Raw genomic sequence first — 27,714 nt, 5'->3', positions numbered from 1 at the left:
TTCACCACCAAACTTTCATGATCAGCGACCCTTTCAAGAACTGCCAATACTTGTAGGCACTTGCTCTTATATAAAAATACCTAGTTTTTAGACCTCACATTTATCATAAAAAAGGCAACAAAAGATAGCAGAAAAACAAATACCTTATAAAAGCAGAATAAAAAAAAAAACATCAATGTACTTGAAATTAATGTACCCATCGTGAATGGTACCTAGTAAAGTAATGGTCATGCCCCCTCCCCCCACCAAAAAAGCACTCTATGGCCCTCTAGAGGACAGATGGTCCAGTATCCGGAGTATAAATTATAGAATTAGAACTAAAAATAATCGCAGATAATGTACTTATACTTAATCCAGTCATCTTGAATGATTCTTAGTAAGGTATTGTTCAAGGTGGGACTAAGGGCACAGTTTAATAAATCCTGATTATAAACAATTCGAATCTTACCTTCCTCTGTTCCGGTTTTTTCTTCTTTTTTCTCAGGAGAATCAGTTTCCATGGCTTCATCCTTTTTTTCTGTTTTTTCATCGGATTCTTTCGATTCTGCTAAAATTGAAAACTCGTCATGACGAAGATGTTTTGGTGATAATCCACATGAAATGTTTTTATACAAACACTCGCAAAGAAATTTTTTAGGGCACCATTAACCTGTTTTAGACGCCCAATCGAGCCCAATTTTGAACACCCATTTTTATTAATGTCATACGACCCCCAAAATTTACCCAATATACAATAATTATATACCATTGGAAAGGTATTTTAGAGTACTATACGCTAGATGTCACTGGAGGACCGTAAACTAAAACACCTCTTTCAAGAGGTCTCTCGTAACGTCAAAAAATAACAAAAATATTTACACTCTCTCATTCTATCAGCTGTTGGACGTCTATAGCTATTGTAAAGCTGAAATGTGACTATACAGTTGACTGCACATTGGTTTTCTCTTTCATATGATACTAAACGCTTTTCCATAGCGCGCGTCATTCAATCGTTTTGGAAATTTTCCGTTTGAGAAGTCACCACATCGAATCAGGCCAGGCTAAGCTTGATAGATCGATCGGTTGTTTGTTTGTGCTTTATCGCGTTGAAAGCTTTTGTGAGTCATAATAAAACATTTATTATGAATCATAAAAGCTTATAATCGTCAGACAAGGAGAATTTGTGAGATAAAACGCCTAACTTTTTTTCGGTGAGGCAGCTGCGATCAAACGACTCGATATTTTTATAACTTCCTGACGTTGTGAGATGTCCACTCTCCTATGTTATGTAGCATATAAAATGACCTTCAAAATAAGACCTTATCATACTAGCTTTTGTTATTGGTTAGTGCGCAACGCCAAGGTTTATGGAATCATTTTCTTGTTGTGCGACGTTTTTATATCGCAGCGGGAAGTACACGCGTGATATGTAAGCGAAATTTTATCATTTCTAAATGTCATATAAGGTTCATTCTCATATCGTTGTGTGGGGAATAAGATTTCCTTTCAAGCAAGACCATAACAAACATTCCAGACCTCATGGTATACACACAGCATTGCAAAACGTCTGAAACGTCGCGCATGCGTCAGACCGGGAGCCGGGAGGATTAGGTTAAATGCCAAAAAATACTCCAACCAGGGATGGCCAATATCGAATAGTTCACTATTTCGAATACATTCAAAATTATTTTTTTCGAATATGAAATTTCGAATACTTCGAAAATAAAATCCACTAATTGAAGCTTATCTAAATGTATGTAGGAATTTCCATACAATAAGCAATGGAATAACTGCTATCTAAAGTTACAACCTAGCCAAATTACCAGGCATTTCATATTTGCAGATTATTGCAGTATATATTTTATATACCATGAGTCATGTTAACAGAATTAAATTAATACGACAATAGTGGGATCGATGATGGATTTGAATATTTGCGCAACACAAAATCATCCTAGTAAAACGCCCATACTTTTGAATACCAACAATTATCCAAATTATTTGTCAAAAAGCGGGATAAAGTATGAGGTATTTTTCCGACTTGTGACAATTTTTTCGTGAGTACAAAAATACGAATCAAAAATTAATTATATTCGGGAACTTTACCACACATTTTAAGTCCGCAGATTGCCGTTGTATGTTTGAGTAATAATACTTTCATTATTTCATAAATATGAAAATAGGAATCAAAAACTATTTATTATCGGGTAGTTTACCCACACATTCTAAGTCCACAGATCGCCGTTGTATTTTGTAAATACGAAAATAGGAATCAAAAATTAATATTAATCGCGAGTTTGCCACACAATTTATGTCCACAGATTGCCGTGATATTGTGCCGAATATAATTAGTTTTTGATTCTTAATTTCGTACTCACGAAGTCCAATAAGTCCACATGGCAAATAGGACGATGTCTAATTTTAGCATTCAAAAAAGAGGTTTTTCCATATAGGCCTCCAATAAGACGGGTAGAAAAATTGTGTCCCTGTTGTTCAGTAATGCTGATAGGCTCTAATAATTATACATGTTTAGAACCAGATCATGTTAGTTTGGTAGAATCATACTCACAGAATTAACTATTTTTAACAAATGAGCGGTTAATTCAAGTTGTAAAGCGGCAATCATTTTAGACAACCTATTAACCCGAATGTCGAAATAATTTTGGAATGTGATAAGTACTACACTGTACGTCCACAGGTTATTTCACAGCTGTGTTTTCCTATCCCTGTCGTGTTCTGCTGAATCGGCAAAACGAAAGGGTCACAAATCACTTTATCTCGGTGGCCGTGTTTCTCTTTAAAGTAACGATAACCAGCCTGCGATTAAATATCATGATTGGCAGACCCTAAGACCCAAATATAAGGTTACACAAATCATGCTTGGGAAGACTCATGCGAATAATAAGCAGGCCACATAGAAATAAAATAAACATACTTTCTCAATTTTTCGACGTAATGGAAATGAATTTGTAAATTAAAAGCCACGTACACGAATGTCGGCAATGTCCACCCACGCAAACGTGCAAATGTGTCGCAACACTATGCGACGTACGGTCGCACAGAATATAAACAATCAAAGTGCCGATTCTATTTCATCGTCATTACAATACGTGAGACAGCGTAAAAAGTCGTTTGAAGATTCCCGTTAAAAGGAAACACCACGTTTACGGCGAAAAATGGCTACTATTCGGAATTATTCGAAAATCAGCCGAAAAGGTATTCGAATACTTTGATATTCGAATACATTCGAATATTCGATTCGTTTTGGACAACCCTGACTCCAACACTATAAAACCAGATGGTAAATAAAGTGTCAGAATTTATAATTAATCTAACTTTAATTGATGTTACACAGCTTTAATAATATCACACAATTTTTATTTGTACAAAGTTCGGGCAATGAAACTCATCCAATTCCATAGATGAATTCAGCAGATAACTTAGTATTATTACTTTTGCACAAATGGTTTTTATCCCCCACATTATAGCACTGGACAAGCTAGATGTGGTCTGCTAATGTGCACTGTATAAGAAAAGTATGTCAACGCTAAGCAACATAATTTATTCACAAAAATATTTGTCCAATTTCACTCTAGGACCAGGACAAAAAATAATTTTTCAGATTTATACAGAGCCAAATCAATTTATTAAATTTTATTTCAAACAAGACACTGGACAAAAACAGTTTTCACATAGCCTATCAAATTTACGGGGCTCCCGAAGTATGCGAACCAAGATGGCGGATATCGGAATGTAATATGTGTACTAGGTTAGGGTTAGGCCATAATTTCAGGTATAAATACTACGGGAGGCTCTTGGCTAGTCTTCGAACTGATAATAGGACTAAAAAAAGGAAAATTGGAAAAAAATTATCGCCTAACCCTAACCTGTTACCCATGTTACGTTCCGATGTCCGCCATCTTGGTTCGCATGCTTCGGGAGCACCAAATTTACTATATCCTTGGTGAGATGGTTAGTACGGAGCCCAAACCCAAGATTGATAAATTAGAAAACCAGAAATAATTAGGCTTGAATGAAGTCCACTTCATGCCTAACCAACAGATACCATTTGTCCCAAGTGTTTTACTTGTCCAATGTGTCCTATTTGCCCCCCTTATACCCAGTGTCCCACTTGTATCATGTGTTTACTTGGAATACTTGTCCCGTGCTTGATTAATAATTACCCTTTCCGTGCAGTGGGCACGCATACGTACCAACGACAAAAGTCGCTAGATTGCGGCGGGTACGTTGATGTACTCCACTGTTTTATTTAGCAATCGGTCGCAAACTGTTGGTCTAGTTTTTCCGGGTTTTAGTTTATTGATAAGAAGTCTTCTTCGAGATTAACATAAGCAACGGCAAATCTCGCTCCCGTTTACGACGGGAATTTTATTTGCGGCGGAACGAGGGAGTGTTTTTGAAATTTATGCAAATTTCGGTGTTTTTTGGGTGGTAATAGAAGACATATTATCCCTTCCATCTACCAGAGTATTTTGAGTTAGATCACGAAATTGCTACAGCAATATTATGCTATTGTTTGCCAACCACGAAGCGGTAACAGTGAAAAATTTAGCGAATATTTCTATTTTTTACCACGGTTTGAAGTTTCAACTCCCAAGAAAAAAAATGCCTTTTTTCTATCCGGTTTGTGACTCAGACCACCACTTTTAAAAAAACTTTTTTTTTTAATCGCCAATTGCAAGCTCTTTGAAAAAGCTTTCCAACGAGCCGTCAGTGGGCAGCAGAGGATCATTAGTTTTTCGTTAGTCGATCGATTAGTAGTGGGGGTACAAATGCATAAAATCGGCGTAGCAAATACGATTATTTAATAAAAAATAAAAATCACATAGAAAGGGTTAAATATTCATTTATGCTACATTTTTCTCAAAACATATATTTACTACATTGAATATCACACACTCCAGTGCATTCCAATATTCCAGTAATTTTTTTGGCAGTGATGGTGAAGTGGTTAAACCGTTAGAGATGTACTATGTTGGCATTGTTGTTGGCAAAACATCTCTGGTTGAAAACCTAAGCCCGCCAATTTGCTGTGCAATAAATAGGGTGTTAAATGCCGAATGAAAGATTCCAACCCTCTCAAATAAGATGGCAAGTAACTTCTTACAAAAGGTGAGAATATCAGTGGAGGTTTTGCTAAATACCTAACATATAAAAAGCGACGCTAGAAGTGTGTGTACCAATATGGAGGTAAATAATTTTGTTCGCCTATTTTACATCAAGGTGTACAAAGGGACTGAAACCTATGGGCAGAGGTATATTCACTTGGCTTAACACAGACAGTCCCGAACTCGTGATGGAACTAAGATAAGAAAAATCGGGAATAAAATTATGCCCTAACCTGGTACACATACTACAGGAGTACCTAAAAAGCTTTGTGCATCCCTATTTCCTCACCAGTTTTTTCATCCTTCTTTTCATCAGTTTTCTTTTCTTCCACTTTTTCAGCTTTTTCTGGTTCAGTTCCTGCAATTCCACTTTTATTCAATCCATGAGCTGGATCTACAATCCCTTCCTTAGCAGCCGCTTCAACCTGAAACAAAATTATAAGAATTATTTGGCGCTCCAGAAGTATGTGCACCAGATGACGCACAACCTGATAACCCTAACATGGTACACATACTATGTTCAGGTGAAGCGCCATCTTGGTGCACATACTTCGGGAGCACCAATTATTTTGGGTAAGTAGTTTTCCCGAGAGTTTCAATAGTCACTGACATGAGAGTAGATGATGCAGCTTCGTGTAGGTTAAGTTTGACGAAAAGGAGGCCAAATGGCTCTGCAATGCTAAAGGTGCAATAGATGAACAAAAACAAATAACAAATCAACATTTCTGTGCCCTGAAAATGAGAACAACCACATAAACTTTTCCAGCAATATATTATGAACAAAAACTTGGCAAAACGATTCAACTTTATCCATAACCCACCTCTCTAACATGAGCATCAATCAATCGCTTGGGAACCTCATCCTTCATTTTTGTGAATTCTTCGATTGCAGCCTTAGCAGCCGCAGCAGCAACACGAGGACTGACCTAATAGAGAAGAAAAATGATTAAATGAGATCTCAAACCATGGTGTATGATAAATTTAGTAATTTAAGAAGGCAGAACAGCCGGACCTCCAGAAGTATGCGCACCAAGATGGCGCACAGCCTGAACATAGTATGTGTGTACCGGTCAGGATTCAGGTTGTGCGACATCTTGGTGCTTCTGGAGCACCCAACTGCCTAGCGAAGAGATGTGCAACAGGGCTCTTGGGACACAGTAAAGGTTCGTGGAACTTATCCATGTTAAATGGAGGCTTTTGCTTATGGCCCCCATAGAACCGCCTCATGCCCCCATACCTAATATTTTGTGTCTTATTTCCTTTGTGTATTGATATAACTTTGTAGGTAACATGTCCAAATTGTGACCAAAATAAACTCATTGTAAAATCGACACCATTAGTAATAAGACTTTACTGAAATGTTTGAAGTCATTTTAATTTTTGACCCAATTCAGAACCGAAGTTATATTTTTTTGCATTTTCTTAAACATCTAATAAAGTAGAAGAAATCTTCATTAGAAATTAAATTACCTATAAGTACATGCAATGCAGACTGTTCTATTTGGAAGAGTGTAGCGTTTCTGAAATGTACAAAGTTCGGGCATTGGAACCCATCCAATTCCATGAGATGAATTCAGCAGATAACTTAGTATTATTACTTTTGCACAAATGGTTTTTATCCCCCACATTATAGCACTGGACAAGCTATATGTGGTCTGCTAATGTGCAATGTATGTCAGGAATTGAACAAAGTATAATTTATGGAAGATTTTTCTACATGAACTTGCTCTGTCTGGACAAGCAATCATGGATGTGTTCAAAGCTGTGTTTCTTGGAATCATGTTTACTGTATCTTCATAGTATTTCTGGCAACTAACATTTTCCCAGATGGCTCAGCATGACCTGTGATGTCATCAGTCACAGATGACTGATCATGACCAACCAGCTGGGAAGGGGAAGTAGCCACGTGCTCTCAGTACTCAGGGCTCATTCCTGTTGGTGCGTCTTTGTGGAGTTACTTTGGTTATGTTTATGGGCATTTATTAATTATGGGTTTATAAGGAGTTAACAAATCACATGTAGTTCCTAGAAGGGCAATTTTTATGGAAGATCTCCACCTTCACCTTTGAACCTAAAACCCATAATATTTTTCACTATTACTCGATCACACCCACAAAATTGGAAAAATATATTTATATTAATGATCAAAAACTCACCACAGACGCAAGAAAAGCGACAGTACTCATAACTGGGTTGCCAGCTTTTGAGAAAGGCACGGGTTGATTTTTTATGATGTCTTTGAAATCAACTGAATTGCTCTCCCCTTCTGCCGCGGAAGCAGCTATGGTTCCTGTAAAAAATATTTTTGTAACTAAATTTGCAAATGGCACAGACTAGATCAGTGATTACCAACGCTGATTGACCAGGGGCCAAGATTAGAAGCTGAAGAATATTCGTGGGCCGGCTACCGGTAATATTGAATCGTTACATGTGCTTAAACTGTGGTAATGGCTTAACAATAAGCAGTATATAGAACGCAAAATATTAAAACATGAGGTGTTGAACTATTTCACTTAAGTTCGGCGGGCCATATCAAATCATTACATTGTAATTGGCCCATGGGCCACTCCACTGTTGAGAACCAATGGACAAGATATATATGGCCCTCGGCCCATCCATGGGGCCATGGATCAGTTCTCTGGGCAAAAAGCAAAATCCTTCACTCGTTATCACTTGCGATGGCACTTGAACTTAAAGTGAAGTGATTTATTATTGTTTAAATTTTTTTAACTCTGATGCTTATTTTTTTCTTACCTTCGGATTATTTGTTATTAAAAGTGTCATGTGACATGACCAAAGGAAGCATGCTGACAGCAAAACTAGGTACAACCGTACTGGACCAGGGTGGGCAAGGCGTTTGAACCAGGGGCGAACAATTTTGCTCATCTAGACTAGTGGCCATGAAAGTGTGACGTGAAAAGTTACATTTTAAGAGCAAAATTTAGTGTTTTTAGCTTAAATGTCAAAATTTGGTTTCAGTTTAGTTGTGGCAGCATCAGGCGGGCCAGATTAAATTACCTGTAGTCGTATTTGGCCCGTGGGGCCATAGTTTGCTTGTGTCAGTACTGGACTATAGACACAATGTATACAATTTATAGTTTACAATCGTTGAGCAGAAACAAACCCTGTGAATTTCTCAAAGTTCTGAAAAAAACTTATTTGTTGTAGTAATAAAGTGTTCACCTTCTAAATAAGGATCTTCAATTGGCAATCTTAGAAACTGCAGGATACATTCATCTTGTGTGCGACTGGAAACATGTTCCGAGACTTTATTCCAGTCGTCCTAGATGAGAACATAATATTGATAAATTTGAATTAAGAGTCATATTGTCGTATCGCACAAAGCTAACAGTCACGTCAAGATTTTACTCTACGAAGTCTGATTTGGAGAAGTTACTTCTTCTGAGTCATGAATAGGAGCGTAGCCTGAGGGCACAGGGGGGTAGGGCTTGAGGGTCTGAGCAACCGCCCTCTTTTGAAATGTAAAAAAAGCATTTTTCAGTTTCATGAATAGCAATCTTTCACGAATTGAAACGCTTTTTTGACCCTTAATAAGACTCTTGAAAACCTACATTTCTCGGGCCACTGGCTGTTAATTTCTAACTTGGCAATTAGAAATTTAGAAAAAAAGCTCTTGGACAGGAAAACAGGATGTAATTCTTGACTGCACACATAAGCCCAGTCTGATTCACAGTAAAAACAATCTTCATTATATGTTTTTCATGTTTTCGACTCCGAAAAAGCTCAGAACAATGAAAACCACTTTGATACAATCTGAAAAATGGCACAATCACAAAGAGAAAGTCACTCTTCCTCTACCCAACAAACCTATTTACAAATGAACAACGCACAATTTAGTCCAGGGGTGGGCAAATTACCGCCCGCGGGCCGGATCCAGCCCATCGAAGTGTTTTAATCGGCTATTTGCGTCTGCTGAAATTAAGACTTTTTTATAAAAATAAAATTTCACTTGATGAAAATAACGACATAATGATTGTTACATTGTGCTTATTATTATATAAACGTTAGCCTAGCTGTATTAAATAAACTCTCTTTATTGATAGTCTTTTATATCGAGTATTGTGACTCTGGCCCAGTAACCAAGTTCATTATACGTAACAGGCCCACTCAGTAAAGTATGGACAATACCTCACAAGGCATATTGAAAAAAGAAGAAATTTTTTTTTGCTAAGAACGAAACTTTTAATTTTAGACGTCTCGTCCCAGGTGTTAGAAAAAATGCATATTTTGTTGCTGTTATCAAATTTTACCTTATACATTTCAAGACCTTCCAGAAGAAGTAAAATTTCTTGATCAGTCCAAGGTTTGGCTACGGCAGCTGCTGCAACTGTTTTCGGTTTCGCCATCTTCTGATGTGGAGCGTACAAGTCTGTTTTGAGGCCGAGGTTCGTTCCCAACTCTTCTACAGTTGTTGATTTTTCATCTTTAGTTGTTTCCTGATAAATAGTGAATTTGGATAAGTTATTTAAAACTAAACTTTGTTCTTGGGTTCAAGGATAATTGGATTGCTCATACACCTTCGATTTTAATTTGATTTGAGGGCTTTTTCCGTAAACATTAATTATCATTACACGATTGAATGTTCAATTGAGCTAGGTCTTCTCTATTAATACTAATTTTACTAGATTAGATCATTTTAGGTAAAGTATATCGAGGAGAACCATACTAGGTGAAATGCAATCAAATTCAAGTCACAAAATTTAAATAAAACAGATCACATTTGGCCCAATCCTGAAACCTAGTCTTTTTTTTTAATTTTCATCATTTTTCAGTCTTAACAAGTTGAGAGAAAGAAACACATTATAAAAAATAAATTTCTTAACCAGACAGTATAACATTGTACAAAGTTCTGGCATTGGAACTCACCCAAATGTACGGGATGAATTCAGCAGATAACTTAGTATTAATACTTTTGCACAAATGGTTTTTATCCCCCACATTATAGCACTGGACAAGCTAAATGTGGTCTGCTAATGTGCACTGTATAAGATAACATGTTCTGCACACAAACTTCTATTTGTGTATGATTTGACCCAAAAGTCTGGGACGTTAAGCACCTAAGTTACATTTTCTCTGGAACAGGGGTTCTCAACCTGGGGTTCGCGAACCCCCAGGGGTTCACAAGAAGATTTCCAGGGGTACTTGGACGGCAGTCAAGTTTTTGTGAGTTGCTGTTTTTTAATATCCTCTATTACTACCAGAGGAAAAAGCGTGTCAATTAAAATTTGATTAGATAGAAACATAGATTTTCTCTGATGTTGCGATTGTGACGCAACAATGTGAAATTCGCGGCATTGCAGGCAAACTGTGAAATCTCAAAAGACAGCGAGCTGCGAGCATTGGAGAAAGTGATTATGCTCATCAAAACTTGGGAGAGATTTTAATAGGAATTCATTAGTTAGGCGGAGGATAAGGGCAATAATATCAAACCGCAGATTTAATTCAGTTACATCTGGTCAATAAGTTGTTGCTTCAACAAATCGTTAGTTAATATATCACAACTTTTTTTCGGTGTCTGATTATCGGGGGTTCGCGTTGATTGTTTCGTGACTCGGGGGTAGGGTTGCCACTTCTGGATACATTTTTTTTCGAATCGAATCTCGAATCAAAACTTTTCGAATCGAATCTTTCCGAATCTGATTCCATTAAGCTTTTTTTTTTTATTACATGCGTATGTTTGGCCAAACTCACAAAAAAGCTCAAATCTAGAAGAAAAAAATTTGAAAATGGAATAGGCTATATAGCAAGGGTGATGAGGGTTTTTCAGTGAATAAGCCACACTTATTTTCATCATGATAAAAAAGATGTAGGTCATAGATATCACTAATAAATGCATTGATGAAAAACTTGCTGTTGCAACTTATCTGTGAGTCTTACAATACTGAGTTATTGTGTTATACTTGTATCAGGGCTGAGGCAATTTGATGGAATTCATATGAGAAAATAAGCAGGGAACAGTTGTACTGTTATGTCGTAAACACAGTAACAGCACTGCTTTCCCTTGTCCCACACCAGTATATGTGACCGTGGTATTTCCCTTCTTGTTATATTGAATTAGGGACGGCCTTATTACCGATTCTTTATCTTCAAAATCTTAGTACAATATTTTATATTTATGCTAGCAGCATAGAGTAATACGACAAAAACATTCTAATTGCATCTGAATTACTATAAATGGGAAATGCTTACAAGAATATGATTGAAGACGATAAAATTAACCACGATTAAATTAAATTAATTTCGATAAAAACAATCGTTCATCCGACTACGATTGCGAACAAAAATTTCCATAAATATTAGAGACAGTATTATTTGTGGCAAACAGCGTTATTGGCTAACTCGGGCTTCATTATTAATGTGGACTACGTTTAATTTCGTAATTCAGAAAGTCCAAATGTGCATAATGGACGCCGCGCTGACGAGCGATAATTGGTTGACGCTTTATCTCGATCAAACATGGTCGCTGGGGCTAAAGTAAGACGACATTCGCACCGTATGCTCGGTCTGGTATGAAATCTGCCACGTGTTGATGTAAAACAGTGCACAAGTTGCCATTCCTCAAGTATTATTTACTCCCACCTGTCCGTTATGACATTTGCTCGAAATAATCCGAAATGTTTTATCCGCTTGTATCGCGCTAACAAAATTAAAAGTAAATACTACTTTTTTTGGTAACAGCTGAAAAAAGACGTGTATGTACTATTACATTATGTCCCCCTAATTTCGTTTACCGCCACTCGAGTGGAAGCCTGACAAACGCAAACAAAATAAAAATATATTTTAGGATGAGATACATGATTGTAAATTAACATTGCCGGTCGATGAACTCATTCAGCAATAGTTCTCTTCAAATGTACGCGAAATATTGCTCTCAGAACAAAGTTTAAATTAAATTTCAATCAAAATTAAACATTATCTAGACGTCGGTAGCCGATTCTTTATCCAATCATGCCAGGGCGTACAATAACTTAGTGGCAGCGCAGGTGTGCTGTTGAAAATTTTCTTCAAAATTGTCACGAATTTTCAGGTATACGATCCATTTGAATTCGCGCATAATGGAAACTTCGGCTATTTAGTGGAAAACTGAACTCGCAGTTTGCTGGTAATTACGCCACACATCTCGAGTGATGCGTAAAAGAGTGTGTTGTGTCGAACTTGAAACAAATGACGGCAGACAAGTAAAAAAGTCAATCACGAAAAATTCATTTTCATTTATTTACGTCCCGTAATTTGTTGCTATTTGGAGTGCCGCATAAACGCATTCGGCAGTTTAAACGCCACCGAAAACAACGATTAACAAATATTCAAAGTTTTTCTTTCGGTCCCGTAATTTGGTGTTATTTGGAGTGCTGCATAAACGCATTCGGTAGTTTTAACACCGCCGAAAACAACGATTAACACACGTTCAATATTTTTTTTTCGGTCCCGTAATTTGGCGGTATTTGGAGTGCCGCATAAACACACTCTGGCAGATTTAAAGCCGCCGAAAACGACGATTTAACAAACGTTCAATTTTTTTTTTCGCTAAATCGCTCTCTTTTTCCGAATCGCGTAAATCTGATTCGAATCGATTCGGAAAAGATGCGATTCGAATCGATCCGTAAATCCGAAAGTGGCATCCCTACTCGGGGGGTACTTGACAGAAAAAAGGTAAGAATCCCTGCTCTAGAATATATGTTCCAAATGGCCAGATCATTTTTATCATCTGCGTCTTTTGTCAAACATTCAAAAGAATGTGTATTTCGTGGTGTACTCTATGTCAGGGATATGCAACCTTTATTACAGGAGTGCCAAATAAAAAAATGAGCGAAACCGCAGGACGCACCCCCATTCAACATAGGCTACTTAGTAGTTGCAGGCACAAAAATTTTGATTATTGATCTCATGACACGCGTTGTTCAAAATTGGCACTTCTCCATGTGCCGGTGCCGCACAATTTTTCCTTGTGGGTCACAGTTCGCCCACCCCTGCTTTGTTATCGAAGCTAATAGAGTATAAATGTATAATTGGTAAATGCCTATAATGAACGTTATTGCAGTAACCAACCCACTGAGCACTCAACTCGAGATGGCACATGGTCACTTGACCTTTATAGTTAGTTGGACTAATTACATCACGTAATCATGCTCAGCCATCTGGGAAAATACTACTTGCCAGGAATATAATTAAAATTAATACACAGTTTGATTTATATAGTTCAGAGGTGTGCAAACTGCGGCCCAAAAGAAAAAATTGTGCATCCCGCGGAGAAGTGCCAATTTTGAATGCCCCTAACCATGCCATAAGACCAATCACTGTGCCTAACTAATAGAAAGGCTTAAATAAAGGTGCGGCCTGCAGCTTCACTCATTTACTTGTATCTGTCCTCCTGTAATAAATGTTGCACAAAATGCACAACCCCTGATATAGACGATTAAACTCAATTGAACCCAACTAACCCAGCTATTTTAAATAAAGGTTTGGCACGCGGCTCAACTCAGCCCCCCTGTATTATGGGTTGCACTGATATAGTTGATTAAACTCAGGTAGAACCAACGAACCTTCGAATCAAACTTAGACACTTGTTGTGCATTGGTGAGAGAAATCTTTGCAGGAGCCATTGGTTGCATTCCTGATGGTGTGTCGGCTATCACATGGAAATGAGATGTGGGTGGAGGACCCATCAACGAAGGTTTCGAATCCGTGTCAACTTGATAATTGACGAGACCCCACATTTCCATAAAGGCATGAACCCTGAAAAGGAATATTACAATCAGGCACTGCTACTAAGTTCAACTTTTCAGGCAACATTAGAAAATTTTTTTTTCAAATATGAATATGAAACATATTCTAAATGAGAGAAGTTAATCCTGACATGGACAAACTAAGACCCACGGGGTCAAATCCTTCCAGTGCAAATGGGCAAAATTTTTGGCCCCTGGCTTATTACAATCAGGCATTGCTACTAAGTTCAACTTCTCAGGCAACATTGTGAAATTTTTTTCAAATATGAATATGAAACATATTCTAAATGAAAGAAGTTAATCCTGACATGTTCAAACTACGACCCACGGTGTCAAATCCTGCCAGTGCAGATGGGCAGAATTTTTGGCCCCTGATTCAAAATTCTTGCCCACCCCTGATTTAACACAAACCCGGATCTATTATTAGATATGACACAAAAAAGATTGAAATCACAAATCAATTTGGCCTAGTGGGTAGTATGTGGAGATTTAACTGTATTGGCATTTTTTTGTTTGGAGAGGAGGTCGAATACCTTGACCCATCCTCACCCAGGATGTGATAAACTGGGTAGGCAACTGACCTGCAGTGAGGGTCAACTCTGGACTCAATTTTTAGCATTTTTCTAGAATAGGAATTCCATATTCTGGTGACAAAAATTCCCTAGCTCGCCACACAAATAATTTGTCAAGGCAAATATTAAAAAATAATTGAGACTCTAACATCTAACTTTACGACGACTTTTTATGGATCGGAGTTTAAAGACTTGCAACCCACTTTAGGCGCTCCAGAAGTATGTGTACGAATATGTAGGTAACTAATTTTGTTCGCCTACTTCACATCAAGTTGTGTAAAGGGACTGAAACGTATGAACAGGGGGTAAATTCACTCGGCTGAAAAAGACAGTCCTTGAACACGTAATTGAACTAAAATCATGGCCTAATTCTAACCTGGTACATTACAGGAGTACCCTGTTTAGTACATACCTTATAATTGCACAAACATCCCCAGCTAGGTTTCTTCTGCATGCCGTGGCACTGAGATATTCCATTGGATTTAGTCTATACGTATCCAACATGAAGTTGCGATACGCTAAGTATATTTCAGGCGTCTTCGATTTGTTTTTACCATTGAAGAACTCTGGTAATGCTCTGGTGAAAGAAATAAATGATTATTAGGAAGGAAATACGCCTTAAGGGGATCGATTTTTTGCTGGGAGTTTCTTTTCGACTACTGGGCAAATCTCCTTTAAATTCACTGCACCTGTGTTTCCCTTATATTTTTACTTTTTTTTTCTATTTTACTCAGTAAAATATGATCTGTTGATTAACTCCATATATTGACTAGACTTCAATAATCAAAACCAATGAAATAAACAAATTTTCCAGTATTACCTTTTCTCTATCGCATGTATAGAATTGTAGTCGAACCATGCAGAATAACTCGGCACTATGATATGATGGGTTTGTTCTGTCACTGTTTCATCTGTTGGGTCACGATCGCTCTTTATGGTTGCCAGTTCTTAAATGAATAATATTGTTTTTTAGTACAGTGGTCAGCGACCTTTTTCAACTGACAGACTGGTTACCTTATTTACTCGAAATTACGCCTATATCGCGAATAGGCAGACTCCCTAAAAACGGCCTTAAAACGGCAATTTTATAGAAAAAATCACACATAAGCCGGTCCTACGGATCGTGACACGCAGGACGCCTCAAGAAAAACGTAGAAAGAGAACAAAATCAGTGTAACGCAAACATTTCTCATGTTTATCGTTTCTGCATGTTAGCGAGGGCAGTAGGTGGATTATTACCCGTAACTCTTACTTGTTAATTTATGTTAATAAAGTCTATATTGCTTTTCAATGTGTCGTGATTGTGTCGGGAGATTAAAATAGAGTTCCTGCATCAGCATAAAACAATTTCCTTTGATCGCCACAACGACGATTAATTTCGTTCCTTGTCCGTTTCAAGGAAAGAAATAACGCTGTATTAACACATTCTTATAAATCGCTACGAATCTTAACACGCCAGACACCTTAAGAAAGGCACAGAAAGAAAACAAAATTGCTGTAACACAAATATTTCTAACGTTTATCATTTCTGTTTGTTAGCGACGGCCGTAGATTCTTACTCGTAACTCATATTTGTAAATTCATATTAATAAAGTCTATATTGCTTTTCATGCGTCGCGATTTGTATTAATGGAAGGGATTGTTGTCGGGAGTTTAAGAGAGTCCCTGAGTCAGCATAAAACAATTTCCTTTGATCGTCCACAACGCGGTTAATACGGCGATAGTGCACCCAATAATAAAGTTTTCACCACGAAACAACTGGCCATAAATTGACACTGTTGCTGGTATGTAAAAGAAACACAAGCAAAAACAAACAATCACAGCCTGTACAAGCGTCACGTGTAGGCTTGCACGTAATTGACAAAAATCAATTCCGTAATTACGGCCAAATCGATTACGTAATGACCCCGTAATTGCGATATTTTTTCACACATTTAAACCTATCATAACAACCAATTGAATCCACTTCATTTTCGATTGGGACATCGAGTTTGGGTTTTCATATTCCTGGCAGTACTACACGCCGGCGACAGATGTTAAGACAAGAGTGAATTCAAATTAATTTTATTCTGATTTTTATCTTTTGTGCTAGCTTTGATTTCCTTTATCGCCTTCGCAAATTAACTGTCCCAATTTTATGCGATCAATTTTATCATTACCGGCACTGGTATACGGATATTTATGAAACGATAGTTGACTTTTTGAAAATCGTATTAAAAAAATAAAAAAATGTCGGGTTTTCAATTTATCAATGCCACGACGAGCGTATTCTCTCGTTTGATTATACTTGCGCTTGCCTCGCGACGAAGACTTGTTATTGCACCGTTTTTAACATTATTCGACTTTACTACCTAGTCAGCATTTTATAATAATTATTGATGCCGACTTATTGACGTTATTCCGATTACCATGCTTTTTACATTTAATCATTTCGCGGCCTAAATGTTGTAACATTATTTGCAACAAATTTAGATCAAATATTAATTATTTGCTCATAATTTAAATACCGTACTTATATGATATGGCTTTTCCGAAAATACAAAGTTATATCGCAAAAAATGCATATTGTGACATTTATTTTGCACTCACAAAATATTAACTTATTTTTCTAACTCAAGTCGACGATCCTATCGGCCAAGATTGACACAAATTTGGTCGAGTGTCGGTGGTATTCAAGAATCAAAATAAGTTGCCGCATTTGGTAAAGACAGTTAATCATATTTGGCCGAAATATTGCGAGGCATTGTGGAAAATATATTGAGCAAGGACAAGTCCGGACTGATATAAAACGATAAAACCGGTAACAGAACATCAAGGTTTTGTAATTGAAAATGGTTCTCGCACAGAATAAACACACTGGCTCGTACTTGATATTTGATAGTAGGTAAATTGAGAATATTGAACTGTTAAAAACAAAAAAAACGATCGTCGAAATTCTTAAATCTCGTTGCCTTGTTAAATATAATCCAATGATCAGGACATTTTCAATTAAATACTGCACAAAGATAGTTATACATTAAACAGTTAGGCTACAATTTAGCTTTTTTTCAAAATTTCAATCATGCATTGTGGTGGAGAAATCCCACTATTTAAATACGGGTAACAATAAAAATAGAATAGGATTCTGGATTCGATTTAAGTATTCTAAAACAGTGGTTCCCAACCGCCGGTCCGCGGACGGTCAACGGTCCGCAAAGGATTTTTACCGGATCGCGGGAAATCCCGTCATATTGTTGTTTCTCTGCCGTCTCAATCGCTTTACCGATGCCGAAAAGACGAAGTTGCGTTGGTTCATTACGCAATTTCTCTTCCGTCGTCATATTGCTGTTTGATAAGCGCGACATTAATTATCACAGTGACGTATTGGCAAGAGAGAGAAAAGTGAGAAAAACGGCTGCAAATACCGAAGCACTACTTTTTAAACTTTCACTTTTTTACAATCGACGGAATTGACTGATTTGAAGAGAGCTCGTTTCAATCGCGAAAGCGCTCGACCAATAATTACGACTTTACGTAATTCGTAACTTCCCTTCCGTAACTCGAAATAATTCCGTAATTCCGTAAATCTGTAAATTACGTGCAAGCCTAGTCACGTGTTAAACAACCAATCATAGACTGTACAAGCCATTAGCTGTATGATAAGACAATCCACTTTCACAAGCGAGTGGATGTGTGTGTGCACGCTTTTTATCGTGAGAACTTGGTATGGTTTGAAGCTTTTGGAATTACCGGCAAGTCAGCATAATATCATCTCGTTGAGTGATCAAATTCTGATGCGCGAATGAGCCGATTTTTTGGTGCAATCTGAGTTATGCGCGAATAAGACGGTCCCTTAGTTTGGCAACTTTTTTTTTAGTTTTAAACTCGGCCTATTCGCGAGCATATACGGTAATTCTGACCCAATTTTGGTGGACATTAATAAATTAAACCCATTAGAAAATTTACATTGGGTATATATTCAAAAACAAAGGTTATGCTATTTGATGCAATATTTGTATTTGTTACTTATTTATCTTAAGATTTACAAGACGCGCTGAAAGTGTGTGTGCGTGTGCGATGTGCAAGTTTTCACGCTAGACAAAACATGAATATAATATATCATGATTATATATATATATATCAAACAGTGGTATTGAAAATATTCGAAGTATAATCTTTTAAAAACAGTTACGGTATCAAGAGTATCTGACAATTTTAACAAAACAGAATAAAATAATAAGTTATACAATAAAGAAAAATAGTTAAGAATTCAAATTTAATTTCAAACCCTGTATATTGTATACCTTTGCCATTTTCAGATTCCACGTTCTGCTCCATCGGTTCTGTATCCTCCGCTTCCCCTATTTCTTGTATGTTGCCACCTTTAATAGGTTGGGTTTCAAGATCTCGCTTTGAGTAGACCTGGGAAGAATAAAATAATGCATTATAAGAAAAAAAATTTAATTTGTGAAAAAAAAATATTTATCGATCAGAATAAATTTTATTTGAAATTAAGATGTAAAATCATGTTATTTTTATACTGGTTAAGAGGCATAGGTAAAACGCCCTGGCCAAATCTCTCATTTCTAATGTATGATTCGTGGTGTTTATCTCTGAATGCTAGAGTCAGAAATGACAAAAACAAATCTATTTAAAAATCATCTATACTCAATATATTAAATCCTTTCCCTCTTTTGAACTGCTGACTTAGTCGGTTGAAGATCTCAGGTGCAACAAATTGAGTGGGCAATGCTGGGCCAGAGGTATTCAGCACCTCTAAAAGTAGCCTATGTCTTGTCTTAGTGCAGGGATCGGCAACCTTTTGTTGCCCCGGGCCAAAATTATTAACAAACGGCCGATGAGTCACAATTTCTTCGCACAGATCAGAAGTTGAAATTTTAGATTTTAAACAGCGCGCAAAGACTGCGCCAATTGTGAACTCAACTCAGTCGTATTACTGAAATAAATGAATAAATTCACAAATGACATTTAATGTGACACTCGTAGCATCACGCTTGATAGTTTTTGACATGAGTCAGTGAGGCATCGCGGGCCGGATGATTTTACCCAGCGGGCCGTAAGTTGCCGATCCTCTTTTTAGTGGTTTCTATTCAGTGCCTTGTTCCACTCATTACCTGTTTAGGAAGCAAAACTTCCTCAACTTTAGGAACAGTGGCCGGTTCATCCATATCTTTCGTTGGGTCTTCAACTTCTTCATCTTTTGAAGATTTTTTCTTCACAGCAGCTGGAGTGCTTGGCCTTCCTAGAGTAAATGAGAATAAACATACGATTAATTAAGGACAACTCCATAGATATATCAGAGGTAGCTTGTCTGTTTGGTTCAATCACTTTGAATCACAAACAATCTTTAATATATGCAATGCCTAATATGGAAAAAGATGGCAGAAAATTCAGTATGAACTATGCTTGCAATGAAATATCATCTATGCCTAGACCAGTGGTTCTAAAACGACAATCTCAAACTCAAATTAGTAATATCAGTATCTTCTTGTTTATTAATTAAAAACAATTTACAGTTTTACAGTAATTCTGTACCTTTTTTTGTTTTCTTTTTCTGAGGTTCTGGAGATGGAGATCTTTGTTTAGATCTTTTTTTACTCAGCACTCTTCTCCGATCTCCATCAGAGCTGGTCGGACTGTCATCTTTGCTTCCTTTTGCAACATAACCTAGTAACGTGAGGAAATTATTAACCAAACAGTAGAGGTAATTATGACGACAATAATATTAATATTCTAGAAGGACTGTAGGTTCTGGGTCAATTTATTCAAAAATCAAACCCCAAACATTTTTGCTTTGGCTTGGCTCTCAAAATGACAGAATCCAATTAGACTATTCCTCAAAATAGTGAAGGGAACAGAGAATGAGAGAGAGAGAGAAATTACCGACTACTCATTTTGCAAAAAACAGTACGACAACGAGATAGTGCCCTAGCGCAAGCTCGTCGATTCAAGGTTAGACTAAATCAGATTCTAACTCAAAGTTAACAAAAGTCTCCATTTATTGTATATTGAGAATATTTAGTTATCTCAATTTTTTAGTTTCTGTCAAAATTTTTTATTTCGACTCTCAGAAATATAAGCCTGAAATTTCAAGTTCAAAAATACTGCTCCGATTAGGAATCCAATACCGATAAAAACGTGCCTAATTCTGGACCCACAGCCCTGTATCCAATGAATTTTCGTCAAGAAAAACTGCATCATTTACATATGAAATGATATTTTCGGAAATATGATTTAAAGTATATATACTAAATGGGTCAGTCATGCTCAACAAAGAGCATATAAAGTCAATATTTAGGAATTTATAAATGCTAGAAATTAGGTCTAATATAAGCAAAATATATTTTCAATGCAAGTGGTACAATATTTTAACATTTGAACACAGAGATAACGTTCACAGATGAAAAACCGAAACGGGCCCGTGTTACTGTCTATACTCTATAGCAGGGGTTCCCAAGCTTTTTTCAGGGCGACCCCAAATACAACTTTCAGTGTCCAGTGCGACCCCAGGTCAATATATATATTTTTCATGAAACTTTAGAGCTTCTTTCACGGAGCTTTTGAGTTTGGTCATGTGGTGGTATTAAGTAAAATAAGCTAAAACCAAACAGTGATGTCACAATAAGCACCTACATTTTCTATAGCATAAGCATAGAGCGATGCCTATGGCCTGTTTTACAGTTAGCCATGGTACAAACTGCTAAATTTAACATGGTTTGTCGAATCTTAGATGTTTTGTACATCCATCCTCTACCATTCCTCAGCGACCCCATGACCTGTTTGCGACCCTACCTACTTATCACTCCGACCCAAATTGGGGTCGCGACCCCTGGTTTGGGAACCCCTGCTCTAAAGGGTTATGCAGAACACTGCATTTTCCATCTCTAGACGATATCACTTATGTCTATATATTTAATTAAAAGATAAACACTTTCTCAGACGGCACCAGGTGTCACATAACATCAAACCTCACATTATAGAAGCACAAACAGTTCATTTTTCAATAGAAGAAAATATGATAAAATACACAACTTACTCATTTTGAAGATGAAAAAATATTGCAATATTACATGGAATGTGTTGATGATATTATATAAAATATTTGGCATAAACAACTACATCCTAACAATTTGGCTGAAATGTAAAAATAACTAAAATAAATACTGTATTATGAAATGGGCTATCAATCAGCTTTCTGCAAGACAAATTCATAAAGGAAAACAAGAATATCGGTCAGAGACCGAAGACTTCTCAATCGAAAGTTAGGGGATCCCCCAAAACAGCGCTCTTACTCCATAGTGACACCTTGTGTCCAATCACTAATTAATTAATACCTCGCTAATTATACGAGATAATTCATCCAAAATCAATAGGCTCCTGGTACGCCATATGATGAATGCACATGCAAAATCTGGAGCAGATTCAATCTCGCTTTCGTGAGATATCGCGTGCATCTAACAGACAAACAAACAGACAGACAAATACCTATCAACATACTTACCGAATAAAATCGATAAGTAATTACTTGTCACAGAGTCATGGGAGTCTGGCAGTTTCAGAAAATGAGTCTATGAGTGCAGTGCCAAGTCAGCAAGTGATAAATTTATTAAAATATTAAAGAAACCCTAAGCTTAGAGCATACTAGGGTATTGTGTACAGCACTGCAAGTCCATTCTCTTGGTTCACTCCCTACCTGAACTTCAAGAACAGATATCACTGTCTTAAATATTATTAGTTAGCCAAAACTGCAGAACACTAAGTTATTATTTCAATTAGTGAATTGCTTTAACATTATACATTTTTAGTTTAATATGACTGCATAAATAATGTTACTCCGTCAAAATGCATCTATAATTATGTCAGTAAATACCGAGATAGTATACAATGCCCAATAGTATACCGCGGCGCTATTCTACCCGACACAACGAGACCGCCGACCACAACAACAGCTTGTTAGCAGTCTAACAAGAACGCGCGTTGTGGCGATGAGTAAAACGCCAAGTAGAATTGAGCTCGTACAATCTGCAACACGACAACGCAAACGTATAGGCGCCTTCGTCAACCCAACACTTGTGTTTTCAATGACTCGGGGCGAACAGGAAAATAAGCAATCCCATCGATTCTACAAAAAAATAATGAACAAAAATGTGACCGCGGTCCTTACAATAGCGAACAAAACGGAAAAAAGAGTGAGACGTCTGGCGCGCATCGAGGAATAAAAGAAACAAAGGCGAACCGGAAAAACAAGTACGCGGTGCTCGTTCCAAAGAGAATAAAGATAATAAGATCAGTCAGGCGTTAATCCACGCATTGTGATCACAGGCTGAGTGAGAAAATGATACAGGGTTTAAATGAACTTTTATTTCTGAGGTTATCGGTATCGATGGCGCGTTTCGTGAATCACGTGATAAATATTCAACTCGCGACCACGTGTCATTGTGAGACAAATTAAATTTAACTTGAACTCGGCTGCGGTACCATAATAGTAAAACACAAAAACACAGGAAAGATGTCAACACACCATATCAAAGCACTAAATAAGTAGCCTCGCCCTCAGAACTGACATAAAAGTAAAAAAGACATCGGACTGTGCTCGCTGGTGGTTAGTGTTTTAAACCTTGTGTCATACACGCAGGAGAAGTGGAAATAACGTCAATACGGCTGTGAGTACAGATACACATATTTGCCGGCATATTAGGTCTTACATCGTCGGTGAAACCAAAATAAAATATCACACCAACTGGAGTAGCCAGACTAAACTAAATAAACAGCAGAAAGATACAGATTTCAAAACGAATTCCACCCTAGACTCCAGCCATATCTAAAATCATCCATTTTTTTTCAAATTACAAGAACTGAGTTTGGAAAGTATATAAGTTTGGAGCATTGAGCGAAATACATGCTATAATTTCTTGTAATTTTGGCGAGATTTTTTTACTGGTTGGAAAAAATAAAATTGTCTGGTCAGAAACACTTCCGACACTGAAACATGCTCTATGCTTAACATTTCCGATTCTACAATAAATTTTAACTATAACCTTCAAACAGAAATTTCAAAGTCACCAATCTGGCATTATCCCTGTTTATATATTCACTAACCAAATAGTAGAATATGCACATAGGCTATTCTCATTTTAAAGTTATTCATAAGATCTACCTATCTGGAAACGAAGTGTAGACTCAATATTAATGGACCTTTCCCTGAACTTTGACCCCCAAAAAATTATTCCTATACTTTATCATTGCAAAATTTATGGGGCTATTTTAAGAGGGCTTTGGCAAGTTGGCGCCTGTTAAATGGGGTGTGTGTTTCAAATCATCATTATGATTCATCGCATACAACAATCTATTTTTTAAAAGTACCGGTAAAGAATTTTAGCCTAGTCTATCACAGCTATTTCTACACTAATTTTTATTACTGCAATTAAATTAAAACTCCTAGGAAGACAGAGTGATCATTGAGTTATCTGATTTAGATTTAAGTTTCCGAAACACAACTGAAGACTAACAAATAGAGTTCAAAAATGCAAAATCGAGGTAATGTTTACGACCACGTTTGAAAATCTGTCTGAGTGAGAAAAGTGTCTGAGCGGATGCAAAAAGGGAGCATTGTTACGTCACTTTTTGCATCTTGCTGATTGGCCAATGTCACGAAGTAAACAAGGAAGTCGATGCTTGGGGAAAGGTCCATTACCTTGAACGGCCACAACTTATTGCACAATTCTATTTAATGCGATGATTATAAGTGTAACTATCTGCCTGCATAAATACAAGCTAGGTAAATTGAGTAAGAATAGCATCATGTCTTTCCACAAAATAGCAAGTACCTTTGTAAGCTTTCGTTAGATCATAGTCCAACTTCCTTAGACAGTATAAAATATAAAGGTGCTCCTGAAGTATGTGCACCAAGATGTCGAATAACCTGAACCCTAACCTGGTATACACACTATGTTCTGGTTGTGCGCCATCTTGGTGCACATACTTCAGGAGGTCCGATATATATATCTAATGTCACATATAAGTTTTGTTGACTGTGTTTAATAAGATCAGAAGACCCAAGCTTCGGATTGGTCATTTATTGATATGGCAACTCCACACTTGAACAGCAATAAAAACAAAAAACAGCAGACATAATCAAAAAGCAGCCAACCTCAAGCCAGCGGCCGGAGAAGACAGCAAAAGATATATTTTCTCTTGAACGTATAATGATGGGTGGTCGTTTTTTGTTTTTTTTGGCTGGTGTAGAAACGTGAGATTACCAGGCATAACAGGTTGGCATGCCTGACGTATTTATTGTTTTTTTTTTTTTCAAAATATGACATACAGTTCGATTTTTGTTATTATTTTCTTGTTGGACTTGGTTATGGGTGCCGCTGCTCAATAACCAAATTTGGTTTCTTGCGGCTCCTCTCACCCTGAAATGCTTTTTAATTATTTATTGCAATTTTTACATCAAGTTTGCTTTTTAGTACGGTAAGAAAATAGACTACTGATTACTAATCTGATATTGATATAATAGGTCAATGTTGAATGCGTAATATGATTGTGGCAAACACTAGAAACATGTCCTAATTGCCCAACATTTTGAACAATTAAAACCAGGCACAACAAGATTGAAGGGATACAGAAAATGCAACCATCTTCAATTGATAATTCGGAAGTCATTGGCAGGTCCATTGAAACGTTCATCAGCGCAAAACAGTTGCTGCACCTCACTACATATATTTATAACCCAAAAAAGCCATGATTCTTGACTTCATGCAGATTCATCAACTTCCTATCAAAGCTGATAGCGAGTAGGAAAAGTTGAATCACAGAGAGACTGTCAATCACAATGAACGCTCTTACCAGACACTCAAATTATGGAGAGAGGTTTATCTTAAACACAAACTGTTACTTCATAAAAAAAGTGTCACCCATAGTTACCAATGACTGAGTGAAGAGATTTATGAATTTCAAATTAACCTACCACATAACAAAATGGCTTAGATATTTTTTAAGCTGACAATAGGCCAAACAAATGACAGTACACAAGACGGAAATCCAGAAAGGTTAGTAAAACTTCAAACTAGGTATAAACATGCGACATTTTCCCAGAGATTCAAGCGTGCGGCCAGTACAGTGTTTCAAGCTCTCCAGAAGTGTGTGTACCAATATGGAGATAACTGATTTTGTTCATCTACTTTACATCAAGTTGTATAGAGGGAATGTAAAAATGTAATTGAACTAAAATATTCTTAGTTCAACCGGAAATCTTAATGAAAATCGGATTAAAATTATGGCCTAACCCGAATTCGTATTTGCCCTAGTACATATACTACGGGAGTACCACGTTTCTAGTCTTTCAAAATGACAAGCGAACCAAATACTTCTTAGCTTTATGCAACTCCCACATATGCAATCAAGCGGCATGGTGGCAAATGTATTTCTAATATCTAGGCATGAACCACCAATCGGAAAAACTTTACAATAAAGAAGATTTTCTTCATTTTAAGTTTAGCACAGTCGTTACAAAACCTTCATGATCCGTCCCCCTTTCCAGAGACTCTTGAACACTTCTGGCTTCCCTTGCTCTTCTACATCTACCTACTCTTCTCTATTTTTGAGGTGGGCCGCGAGACTTGACAAATTCCAAAAAGGGAGCATGGATTGAAAACTTCGAGAACCACTGCTTTAATCATATCGATGTGCCTATTGTGCATTGATTTACGTCCACTTCCATTACAAACAATGGTCTATCAAACAAAAATTACATTCACCTTTTCTCTTTGCATAAACAGGAGCCACCATTCCATTATCGTCTGTGATTTCATAATCAAATTCATTCATCCATTCATTGTAACAATCAAGGTCTAAAACCCATTGTTCATGGACTCTCCACACCCCCTGGTGGGGAGGAGTCGGTGACAAGTGATCTGTGGCTGCCTCATTTACTGTAGACAAATAAAATAATTGGATTCAGTTTTAAGAGGACTCAAGTCACTGAATTGACTTAACTCAGGCTTGAGTTATCATTTCCAAAAACTTGTGACTCAGATCATTCAAACCAATATGACTCGGACTTAAATAATTACCAGACAGATTTAATTTAAACTCATTAAGATAATTTCAAACAGATCGTTCGAAATAGGAAAAAATATACAATTAACCAAGTCAAATATTATTGCATTGAAAAAATCGAGAAATGCAAAATAGGCCGCGTTAATGTTGAGTAAAATTTTCCCATACTACATTCTAGGATTTTCAAAAAATGATAATCATCCTGAAAAGGGCTTTTAGGTAAAACAAATTATCTGAGTCAAGACCTGGAGTCTGGGACTTTAATCCTAGATTTCTCCGCATATTTCAGCATAAACTTCATATAGAAAAATAAAATATTTTCCAGTGCAAAATCTAACAAATCAATTCATCTAACAAATCATTCGCCCCGTTCGCTAAAAATCTGTGTTGTCTCTCAAAAACAAAGAACAAGCAAACTGCTAACAATGAAAATTTTCGCCTCGTTAGTTTGCGAGCGCTCTAGTGTTTTAAAGAACCGATTCTCGATGAAATAAGAGAACCGCACCTTACGAGATGTCAGATTTGGCGTGCGAAAAATTCTCTCGATTATTTACGATGCTTGGCGAATACCATTTCGACTTTTACGAGAAAGTTGGTGCTTTCCTAACATGTTGAATGATAAAGAAGTTTGGCGAATATCTTTAAAATCCTACCTGGGGTCCATGAGTCGTAGCTGTCTGGATAATACCAATGATGGACGAGAACAAATTTCTCTTTCTTCTCTATAACACTGATATAATCGTCAGATGTGAAACCTTTCAATAAAAACAAGAAGAAAATGATAAAATACCAAAATCAATGCAGCGAAGAATTTAATACCTATTGTAAAAATTAAAAAGTACTGGAACAAAGTAAGCAAATATATCACTGTTCTACAGTAATTCTTATGGCCCAATCCACAGGTGGGCAATTACATTTTCGAGAGGGCCAGTTACAGCAGTGGCGCACCAGCGGGGAGGTTACGGGGGTCGTGTCCCCCCCCCCCCCTTGTTTAAAATTCGTTTTTTTTTTCAGATATTGTTCTATGTTCAAACAACATCGTTCTGCGGTCGTAACACTCCGGTGTAAACTACTTTTTCACAGTACTTCATCACCTCAATGTAATTTGACACCACACGACTTCAATCATACCTTATCGCTGTTAGTTACCTAATAATGATACGCTGGGTATTCGAGAATGAGATATGTTATCTCAAAAAAGTAGAAATCGCACGCTGTCAAAGCGAATTG

General features: G+C 37.0%; 1 protein-coding gene across 5 annotated transcripts in view; it reads right to left on the bottom strand.

Annotated features, from left to right (window-relative positions):
• LOC120340441 (SWI/SNF complex subunit SMARCC2-like) overlaps positions 1–27,714 on the bottom strand; it is a 45,438-nt gene that overhangs the window by 9,818 nt on the left and 7,906 nt on the right. For 3 of the 5 annotated variants that reach the window (XM_039408699.2, XM_039408696.2, XM_039408698.2), the window contains exons 5-18: positions 27,138–27,239; positions 26,184–26,357; positions 19,960–20,091; positions 19,539–19,666; positions 18,708–18,825; positions 15,245–15,371; positions 14,837–15,001; positions 13,670–13,862; positions 9,380–9,565; positions 8,292–8,391; positions 7,265–7,398; positions 5,930–6,034; positions 5,398–5,533; positions 449–547 (exon numbers count right to left, since the gene is read on the bottom strand). In XM_039408699.2, coding sequence (XP_039264633.2) covers positions 449–547; positions 5,398–5,533; positions 5,930–6,034; positions 7,265–7,398; positions 8,292–8,391; positions 9,380–9,565; positions 13,670–13,862; positions 14,837–15,001; positions 15,245–15,371; positions 18,708–18,825; positions 19,539–19,666; positions 19,960–20,091; positions 26,184–26,357; positions 27,138–27,239 — 1,899 coding nt within the window. Of the gene's footprint in view, positions 1–448; positions 548–5,397; positions 5,534–5,929; positions 6,035–7,264; positions 7,399–8,291; positions 8,392–9,379; positions 9,566–13,669; positions 13,863–14,836; positions 15,002–15,244; positions 15,372–18,707; positions 18,826–19,538; positions 19,667–19,959; positions 20,092–21,460; positions 21,613–26,183; positions 26,358–27,137; positions 27,240–27,714 lie in introns of those variants that run through there. The other 2 variants (XM_039408697.2, XM_039408700.2) reach the window with 2 other exon arrangements.

The sequence above is a fragment of the Styela clava genome, chromosome 14 (genome assembly GCF_964204865.1).
Source record: "Styela clava chromosome 14, kaStyClav1.hap1.2, whole genome shotgun sequence".
NCBI classification, from domain to species: Eukaryota; Metazoa; Chordata; class Ascidiacea; order Stolidobranchia; family Styelidae; genus Styela; species Styela clava.
Note: the sequence above shows the minus strand (reverse complement) of the source record. Positions and strands in the feature narration are given on the sequence as shown.